Source organism: Copadichromis virginalis, linkage group LG14 (assembly GCF_057382275.1).
Source record: "Copadichromis virginalis isolate Kocher_CV1m ecotype Utaka linkage group LG14, C_Virginalis_male_GT1.1, whole genome shotgun sequence".
In the NCBI taxonomy this organism is placed as follows: domain Eukaryota; kingdom Metazoa; phylum Chordata; class Actinopteri; order Cichliformes; family Cichlidae; genus Copadichromis; species Copadichromis virginalis.
In genome coordinates, this window is record NC_140631.1 from 5,251,713 (window position 1) to 5,262,105 (window position 10,393).

The 10,393-nt window shown below is 39.1% G+C and overlaps 1 protein-coding gene across 2 annotated transcripts; it reads right to left on the minus strand.

Moving 5' to 3' along the window:
* Window positions 1-674: 674 nt before the first annotated feature.
* mrps23 (mitochondrial ribosomal protein S23) lies at window positions 675-8,534 on the minus strand. 2 transcript variants are annotated; one of them, XM_085479093.1, is made up of 5 exons: window positions 8,365-8,534; window positions 6,520-6,699; window positions 5,231-5,308; window positions 3,095-3,218; window positions 675-1,073 (listed from the first exon to the last, which is right to left on the minus strand). In XM_085479093.1, exons 1-5 carry the CDS (start codon window positions 8,406-8,408, stop codon window positions 960-962), a joined length of 540 nt encoding a protein of 179 aa, XP_085335219.1. In that variant the 5' UTR covers window positions 8,409-8,534; the 3' UTR covers window positions 675-959. The 2 variants fall into 2 exon arrangements, with proteins under 2 accessions (XP_085335219.1, XP_085335220.1); XM_085479094.1 differs by lacking the exon at window positions 5,231-5,308.
* Between the last annotated feature and the right edge of the window lie 1,859 nt (window positions 8,535-10,393).

Genomic DNA, 10,393 nt, shown 5'->3' on the forward strand with positions numbered 1-10,393 from the left:
TAGTTCAAACTGTTTTCCTCTTTCTCAGTCTGTACATCCTCGATTTCTTTCCTTGTAACTTGTCCCTCTCCTCGAGGTTTGGAAGGTGCAAAGAAGACATAAGAAACAGGCAGAGTTAACAGGAATTAATGCCATCCTTTTGTTGCAGCTAAATTATGTCAAAAGATGAATGGCACAGCTGCATTAAAACTATTGCATTGTTTCTCTGCATTTTGTGTTCTTTGGCATAACTGAACTGATGATATGCTTTATTTTAAGGGCGACTTTTAATTAAATTCTCAGTGTAGTACCATCTTACAAAAGACCCAATAATTTCTCTCACACACAAAATGAAGGCCAAAGTTTAAAGGCAGTTGATCATCTTAACAACCAAAACAACTTATAGATATGATAAAGTAGCTGTTGGCATAGTTCTCCCGAATTCAAGCTGTAAGACTATTTTATATATTTAAAGTTAATGTGCAAAGGATACACCCTGTGCATACTCGCTTCCTCCTCTGTCCACGTGGTGCTTGTAGGTATTGAGGCATCATTCAACATGTTACGCAGAAATTAATTTCCAGGTCAGCAAGAAGGCAAGATAGATGAGGTGCAAACCACAAAAACTAAAAACTTGGGAAATTTCAGATCAGAAAAGTTCAAAACTATTACAATAATTTCACAACAATTCTACATGTTATAACAATGTGTTTTATTGCCAGACATAAGACCTCTAAATACTTATAACATTCTTTTCTGGGGTTTTTTTTGTAACTTTTCACCTGCACTGACATGATTTATAGCGCCATTGAATCTTTAATGGCAACATGCTGCCGCTGGTGCAGTGTGCAATGGGCTTTCAAGAAATTAAAAACAGACAATTGTTGGGTGTCAGAAACAAAAACAGAAATAAATTGATCATAACAGCTGGTAAGAGAGAAAATATGCAGTTCACCAAATGATTCTTGAGCTACTGTGATCTATGAATTTTTATCTTCTGTTGTCTTCGTTGTGTCAGTCCCAGCGGACTGCTGCTCTGCCAACATGTCTATCAGTTTCAGGTCAAGCACAGGATCCCTGGACTCGGCCAAAACCTGCAGAATAAAAGCAACACAATGATAATATGCAATAATCAAAACAAAACTGTGTTTGTACTTGTGAATTAGTAATCTCTCTCTCTCTTTATATTTTTGTTTTTATTTTGTAATAAAAGCAAAAAAGCAAGCAAACTTTTTCCCTTTTCGAGGTGAGTTTTGAGGTGAAGAATAAAATGAATTTAATCCATTACCTGACAAAGTTGCTGGTTTAAGAAAAAGTGGCTATAGTAATTTATGACAAGAACTAGTCAAAGAAAATAATTTCAGACATTTCTGAAACAAAAAATGAGTTTAACTTCCCCTCACTTTCCCTTCATCCAGAGAAATCCCTGGGTTAGGCCTTTTTCACAGGAGAAAAAGTATTGAAACAATTAAGACGCATTTATTCTAAACACAGCGTTTCAGTGGCTTTTAAACACCAAAATACGCTGTGCCAAAGATTGGTCTACCCCAAGGATTGGGTCTCCCATTGCCAGTGCCAGAAGAATTGATATGATTTAGACATTGGGGAAACCAAACAACCTCTGGCTAAACAGGGACGAACGCTGGTTTGAGCAGGGAGTCAAGGAGAACCCACTCAGGAACCCATTGCACACCCATTTTTCTGCTGTAGCATTGACCCGTATACATGAATTATATGGAATGAAGACACAGTTCCAAGAGCAAACACACTTGGCCAGTGCTGACAGTGGTCATCCCATAATCTCTGACAAACTATCCCCACTGCTTCACTGAATGGAACACAAGTAAGAGAGATGTAACATGTGAGACCATTGTTCAATCTGCCTCCATAGTGACATCTCTCACCTTCTCAACAAAATCCAAACTGTTCTGGATGTGGTGTTCAGAGCTGCCTACCAATGGGTTGAGGATCGAAGCCAGAAACGTTGTGATTTTATAGGTGACCCAGCTGATCATACAGACAATTGGTCTTAAAGGCACACCCTGTTTATCCTTCTTCAGTAAACAATACAGATTTGGTGTAGCTTCCCCTGGGTGTAGCCTGTGGTAGGAGGTCTGGTCAAGGGGTTTGTCTTGTTGTAACTGCTTCAGACAATCTTTCACCCTCTTCTTGTAGTCACTTCCTGGGTATCATTTCAGGGGCTCCTAAGCATTTCTTTTTCCACCAAGCATGGACAAAATTGTCCATAACCTCTTTAAGATCACCATTTAATATTGTGAACAGCAGATGAGACAGTGACGTTTGACTTTGATTAATTTATCCTCAGCAGCAGAGGTGACTCTTGGTTGTCCTTTCCTGGGGCGGTCCTTATGTGAGCCAGTTTTGTCATAGCACTTGATGGCTTTTGCGACTGCACTCGGGGACACGTTCAAAGTTTTAGCAATTTTCCAGACTGACTGACCTTCAGTTCTTAAAAGTTATGATGGACTGTCATTTCTCTTTACTTAGAATTCATATTATGGAAAGAACCAATCAGCTAACAGTTGTCAAATAGGGCTCTGAGCTGTGTACGACCCTGACCTCTGCACAACACAACTGATGGTCCCAACCCCATTAAGAAGGCAAGAAATTCCAAAAATGAACACTGACAAGGCACATCTGTGAAGTGAAAACCATTTCAGGTGACTACATCATGAAGCTCTTTGAGAAAATGCCAGGGGTTTGCAGCAATGCCAACAAAGAGTGGCTACTTTCAGGAATCTAAAATATACCATATATTTAGAGTTATTTATCTTTTTTCCCCTTTGCTCCATAATTCTATATATCTTGCTTCATATATTTGATTTCTTTAGTATGTTTCTAAAATGTAAAAGTGGTAAAAATAAAGAAAAACTATTAAATGAGATGGTGTGACCAAACTTTTGACTGGTTAGATGAATCTTTGGATGTACTTGGCACCTTTTTCTTTAGTAAAAACCTTTCGTTTTCACACGACTACATAATTTAGCTGACTGGCATAACATAGTTTGCAGCTGGCAAAAATGTGACCATGTCAAAACAGGGCAAACAACATTTTTGTAGGAACCCAAAGTAATAATTATAACAAGAGTCTTACAGGAGGAGCTCCTCGCCTTCTCAGGATGATACCTTCTTTAAGTAAAGCCTTCCCAGTCTCTTCAAACAAAGAGGACTTATCCAGCATGCCATGGCTTTTTAACTCTCTGTACTTGTCAACAAACCTGCGGGATTAAAAAGATAAGAGGAAGAGTGTGAAAATTGCCTGTCAAACTGTTATCGTTGCATTTTTCATAGATTTAACTTAACTTACGAATGGTAGGTGTATGTGTAGTAAAAATGATTCATGGCGTTACTTCCATTTGCTTTTGACACAGTTGCAATGTATGCTAAAACTGGTTCTTCACACTACTGAATTCCTCTGACCCTTCTTTTCAACAATGTCCTTGTCTTTGAGCCTTGTTTGTTGGGGTCTCATATTCAGTAACGTCACTCAAGTATTCCTTAAAAGTTTCTGTTGTCTTTTATTGTCCTCACATTGTACTGATGTGTACAACTGCAGTAGCCTAAGCTTTAACACATGCTCTGCTGGTGGCTGCCCCCCTTCTAAGATCTGTGTATCAACCTAACATGATGTGATCAAACTTTATTCCAACTACATGATTGCTTTGGCATTGTGGGGTTAGGGTTAGTCACTTAGTCCCTAAACCCTAAACCCTTAGTCACTGGTTTGTTGTGTTCTCTGTCAAAACATGGATGTTGAATTTCTACTGGCCATGAACCATTTGTCACCAAGCTCTACTTGAATGAGTCATAGATTATTGATAAACTGCTAAACAAAAATGCAAGTAATAGATTGAAAATGAGTTTAAAAGCATCTAATATCCAGAGACAATTTTAAAAGGTTTTCAGAAAGACTGGAGTACTGTGTGTGTTATTCTGAACTAGGGGTGGGCGGTATAAACGGTATACGGTAGAAACGATATAAATTTGGCCAACGGTAGAGATTTTGATTATAGCGCTCTACCGCGATAGCGCATGTTGATGGTGTCATCAAGCTGCGGCTATTTGGGTCGAAAGCATCGCAGCGGCTACAAACAACATCATCATCTGCAAATTATGCCGGGCGACAGTAATAGCAAAGAGACGAAGCACTTTTGGAAGATGGGGAAAGCCAAAAATTTTGCTTCCTCCACTTCCCTACCATTGATTCATTAAGGCTGAATTCTCTCGCAGCTGCTCTATTCCCATGTTGTTGCAGTATATTAATGACTAACCTCGTATTGTGGATGGATTATCTCAGTTGTTCTCCTGACTGAAGTTTGGTCCGTTTATAGCATCCTGCCATGCAATTGCATTTGTCCTTAACCACCAGAAACCCTCACGTTAACTTTTATCGAGTGGAAAAGGGTTAGCGGCCATCCTTCAGCTTCACTGTGCTAATGTTATGCTAACATAGCTGTTTTGCTAGCAATCACATAGCATATCGTTATATACCAGCTAGCTCAACTTCAGTAACCCTACAAATGTCACTGCTGTTTAGTTTTCTGTCTTCATTTATGTTGGAAGTGATAGCAGAGCTGTACTTTTTAATTTTTTCAGAAATCTCTCAGTCAGAACATGCTATATCATGTTTAGGTGGAAACTAGCGAGTTAACTTCCTGCTAACTTCTAACTCCGTTGAATTTAATAAATTCTGTTTTCATGGATGCCTGGATGTTAAACTTGATTGTTATACCTGGTAAAGCAGCAACGCTGATCATTTTATTAAAGATGAAAGAATTTAGACACTTTCTAACTCTCAGTGATGCCGCAGTGTTCATTTGACTTTGGGACCTGAAGGAGACGGAGTTTAGGACCCAGATTCCTCCGTGAGGCTCCTGACTACGGCAGCCGTAATGCTCCGGCAATCCATCAAGCGGTGCGGCTTCATAGCTTACTACTATGAAGCCGCACGTCGTACTAAAGCATTTTTGACAGATTTCTGCGCGCCATGTACTGCATAAAATCGGTTCAAGGTCAGTAAGCACAACCAGAATTCACACATAAGGCGCACTGTCGATTTTTGAGAAAATTAAAGGATTTTAAGTGTGCCTTATAGTGTGTAAAATACATTATGCAGAAGAAAATAATATACCGCGATATATATATCGTTACCGCATATGCTTCAAATTATACCGTGATATGGATTTTAGGCCATATCGCCCATCCCTATTCTGAACACAGTCAAACATACCTCTGACATGTAGAAACAAAGTTTGATTTGGAGAGATCAAGAGCCCGCAAACCTCTCCCATACTGCTCATAGAATCCCCTAGCAAAAACAAAAATCAAACAAAAAAACCCCAAAAACAACACAAGTTAGAAGTTAGTGAGGCCTACAAAAATATTTCACTTAGTATCAACACTTAGTTATCACTGTTTAAAATGTAAAATTGTTCCAAACCAAGACTAAATGCCCAAAACATGTGTCCACTCTGTGCTGATCAGAATTATGGTTTTGGTAGAAAAAAAGAGGAAGAAGAATATGCAAACTACATGTATTTTGTCTATATTCCTGTATTTATATAAGAAAAAAAAATCTGGGTTAACATCTGAAGAATATTTCTCCCATTTCTGTGTAGTGTTATTTATTTAGGAAACAAAGTGGACCTATGGCATATTCATATTCATTTTTTGTGACAAATAACCATTCATTTCTCCTCTCTCAGTCGAGACATTTAACATTTTACTTTACAGAACAGAGTTTTTTTTTTCTTCTTTTTTACAGCGCCCATTCAAAAGGCAACAAGTAGGTATTAGTAATCCTTACTGTCATCGTTGTATTTTTACTCAGTTGTATATAGTATTTGTATTTGTATTCTATTTTTATCTTATTGTATATTTATTTTATTTTATTCTACTGTATATAGTATTTTATTCTATTCTGTACAGTTGTGTACTGTATTTATTCTTATTGTATTCTAATTTTTGCCTCATAACTTTTGCACTGTCCACTTCCTGCTGTGACAAAACAAATTTCCCACGTGTGGGACTAATAAAGGTTATCTTATCTTATCTTATCTTAGCAATGTTTCAGGTGATTTTTTCCCTTTCTTGTTGCATAATTTGATGACTTATCAATCTTCAGTGAACTGGCTCATCTTGCACTTGAAGGAACTATATGTAATCAAAATGAAATAAATTTTTAATTATAATAATATAAATGAACCTAGCCCATGGACCAGGTTGCATATGGAATAATGTAACATGCATTTCAGGATAATGTATGAAGTATAATACTTTGCATGTTGTTACTGTGAACAGAAACTTATTCTCAAAGAATTCAAATAGAGTATCTGAATACCAGTCTCTTAGATGCTCCGCTTCCGACTTTTAAATGAATGCTATCAATCTGAGAGACTGATAAAGCCAGAAATGTATATTATGTGTGTGCTAAGGTGCCGTTTTCACAATATTTATAAAGGAGCCTTCAGATATAGGGAAAAAGTTATTTTCGTTGCCATGAGTGTGCCATGAACTTACGTTCTAATTTTATCCTCACTGTAGAAGATTTCAGGCACAATTTCCTGTTTCTTAGCAGAAGGGCTGGTAACTGGTTTCACATGAAGTGGGGCCCTCTTTGGTGGAAAAGTCTTGTACACATCATACCAGAGAGGTTTTTCCTTTGGCTTTATGACTCCAGAGCGTATCAGGTCTCTAACCCTGTTGATAATGTGAAAACACACAATTCCTTATCATTAACTGTACAGGAGAATGCTTTACAAAGGATGGCATTACAACTTCTAATACTGAAACTCTTTTTGCACAAGTTGTTTATGCTTTAAAAATAAAATAAAGTCAGATATTTTTTACCAAGTCATCTCTCACATCCCATGATTTTTAATGTTTGCTGCTTGTGACTGGCTACAGGACTTTGACTGGCAGGCCCCAGTCCATCAGGATTGGCAACAGGACTAAAGCCAGCATTATTACAAACACTGGCATTCCACAAGGTTGCGTCCTCAGTCTCATCCTCTACACCCTGTACACCCACGACTTTGTCACCTCCAACAAAGTAACATCATTTTGAAGTTCGCAGACAACACTGCAGTGATCAGTCGCATCACTGGGGGGGACGAAGCGGCTTACAGGAGAGACACCGGTCTGGTGTCATGGTGTGAGGACAACAACCTCACACTCAACACTGACAAGACAAAGGAGATAATAGTGGACACGGGGAAGAAGAGGAGGCCTGTTTATCAGGGGGCCTTGAAGTGGAGAGGGTGAGCAGCTTTAGGTACCTGGGCGTCTACATCTCTGAGGACCTCACCTGGTCACTGAACACCACACAGCTGGTCAAGAATGCTCAGCAGCAGCTGTATTTCCTGAGAAGGCTGAGGAATTTTGGTATGTTGGCCAAGATCCTCAGCAGGTTCTACAGCTGCATTGTATTGAGCATACTGACCAGCTGCATCATTGCATGGTATGGCAGCACTACTGCTATGGACTGCAAACGCCTGCAGAGAGTGATAACAACTGTGGAGAAGTTCATCAGGACTCCGCTGTCCTCTCTGCAGAGCATCTACCATCGCAGAGTCCAGAGGAGAGCTGCCTCCATCCTCAAAGACCCCACACACCCCGCACACAGACTGTTCACACTTCTGCTCTCGGGGCGGAGGTTCAGAAGTGAGAGATCCAGAACATCCAGAGTCAACAACCCCTTGTTCCCCACTGCCATCAGACTCCTGAACAGATGACCTATTTTTGACAGTAGTAATAATATATATGTATATATATATCATATTAAGCCAGCATATTAAGCTATAGCTCGTTTGCACACATCCCTGTTTCAAATCTCCATATTTTGTCTCCCTATCTATCTTCATTTATTTATTTGTATTTGTTATTTTGTTTGTTTGTTATTTATTTGTTAAAAACTCAAACTCCCACATTACTATTTCATGATCACATTATTTCAAGAATGTAATAAATATGTTTGTAAGAATTTTAACGCTAACTAGGTACACGTATTTGCAATATTTATCAGGATCCAGCAAGCGCTGTTTCGGCGCATCAGATAGAGAGCAGAGCTTTTAATGTCGCAAAACTGGTCGCATGCCGATGACGTCATCACGTCGCCCCCTTTTTAAAGGGTCACAGTTCCCGTGAATAATGTTTCTTGATTAATTAAATTATTTTAATAGTTGTAAACCCACGTGTTGGCTGAATAAAACACGTATTACTGCCCAAGGCTAGCACATATACTGTACCAACTAAAGACTCTTTATAGTGCCGGAAATAGTATCACCATCATCGACATTGTGGATACAGCTAAAAGCCACATTAGCTTCATCATTACTTGATAAAAAGCGTAAACATTGGTCTTACCTTGTGAATACCGTTCCAAATCTCTCTAGTCTACTACCTGCCATGTGGAGCTTTTCGTCGACAGATCTAGCTATATAATTCCCCTTTTCTAGAAAAAATCTGCATTAAAGTTGACCATTGTTTGCAACACTGTCGAAACAACCCGTTCGGATGCTGTCATGCGATTATAGTACGGGTGCCTTGAATGGTCAAATTGTGCGCATTGATACTGAAATATTGGTTCTTCCGATACCAGACATTTATGTTCCAGAATCGACTTTCCTATTACATTATCGATATTATAGTAATTTAGGGTAAATTTGTAGCTTATAATTTACAAGAACACAGTGGAAAGTAACTATATTATTGGATTGTCTGAATAGGAACTACTTCTTCTGCCTATCACAGTGAGTTGGGAAATACGACTGTATAAATGCATCACGGCTCACGTGTGCGCGCTAGTTCAGTTTTCTATCATAAGTATGGGGCTATTTGAGCTCCACAAAAAGCAAAAGTGACACATGTGACACATGTGGCAAGGCCACAAACCTTGTCAAACACAAACAAAAGTAAATTGTAACAGAATATGATGAGGCGAACTGGAGGAGGAGGAGAGACTTTGTGTCTAGGCATTGTGTTCAAATGACGGGAATTCGCCGCATTCTTAAAACTGCAGAATCCCATTTGTTCAAATTGCAGAGTATTTACTGCGTATTATATAGACTAGGTATATATAAAATATACAGTAAAACGGTCATTGTATGCTTTAAAAAACTCAAAATATTTCATACATAAGATAAATAGACAATGACATGTATCTATAATGTTTTTTCTCAGCTTTACTTCATAATTAAGCAAGAAGAACAATAGTCTGATGTCTTGTAGTCATACAGTTGTATTTCCGAATACGGTTTGAAATACACTACTTTTCATTTTTATTTACCAAACACATCAAGTTTTTACGCAAATGGTAAATGACCTGAATTTGTATAGCGCACTTAGTCCCTATGGACCCCAAAGCGCTTTACACTACATACAGCCATCCACCCATTCACACACTGGTGTTGTAGCCACAGCTGCCCTGGGGCACACTGACAGAGGCGAGGCTGCCGGAGACTGGCGCCACCGGGTCCTCTGATCAATGCCAACAACTCTCTATCGAAAACGTTGTACTTATGCAAAGTATTGGTATCGATACCAGCCTGAATTTTACTTGGTATTGGATCCCAACAATGCTGGATCCTTTTCCAGCCTGATCTCTCCAACTGTGGAGGTATTGTACAGACGACACAGGAGCTGTAACTTTCCATTCCGACTTTATTCATCTCCAAACTACAACTGGACACATTGCGCCAAAAACCAGCAGAACCCCTCCCCCCGACCTGAGTGTGAGTGGAGCCCTTTGGTGGGCCACCACACAACCATTCATTATGGAGGTGGATGCCTTGGATCCTGGGGTCAGGGCTGTGGTTTCTCAGCAGTCTGAAGGTAAAATAAATCTGTGTGCTCCAGAAGGAAACTATGATTTTGGTAAACAGGAATTGCTCTCTATTTAGCTGGCAATGGAAGAATTGAGGCATTGGTTGGAGGGGACAGAGTATCCACTGGTTGTTTGGACAGACACAAAATTCTCTCTTAACTGTTGCCAGAGAAGAAAGAAACCGTCCTCTTCCATTATTATGTACATGGTGGTAAGGTGTCTTGTGGGAACTGACGGATTGAAACAAATGAGTGTGCTGTGTGCACAACAGTGTGACAAACATTACCTGTCCTTTTATTAACTGCAATAGTGGTGATCATTAGCCGCTAACTAACTGGGTAAGGGTGTCATGGGCCTGTAGCACTGTCCACTGTTTTAGGGAACATATTTGGTTTTACAGTAAGATACAGGGCTGTTCCCTGCCTTTCTGGGGGGCTTATATTTCACTATTAACAATAACAACAACAACCAAACTATCCAGAATGAATTTTGACATAATTATGAATTATTATAATAATGATATTTAAAAACAACACAGTTTTAAAGAAAATACATTAAGACGCCAATTAA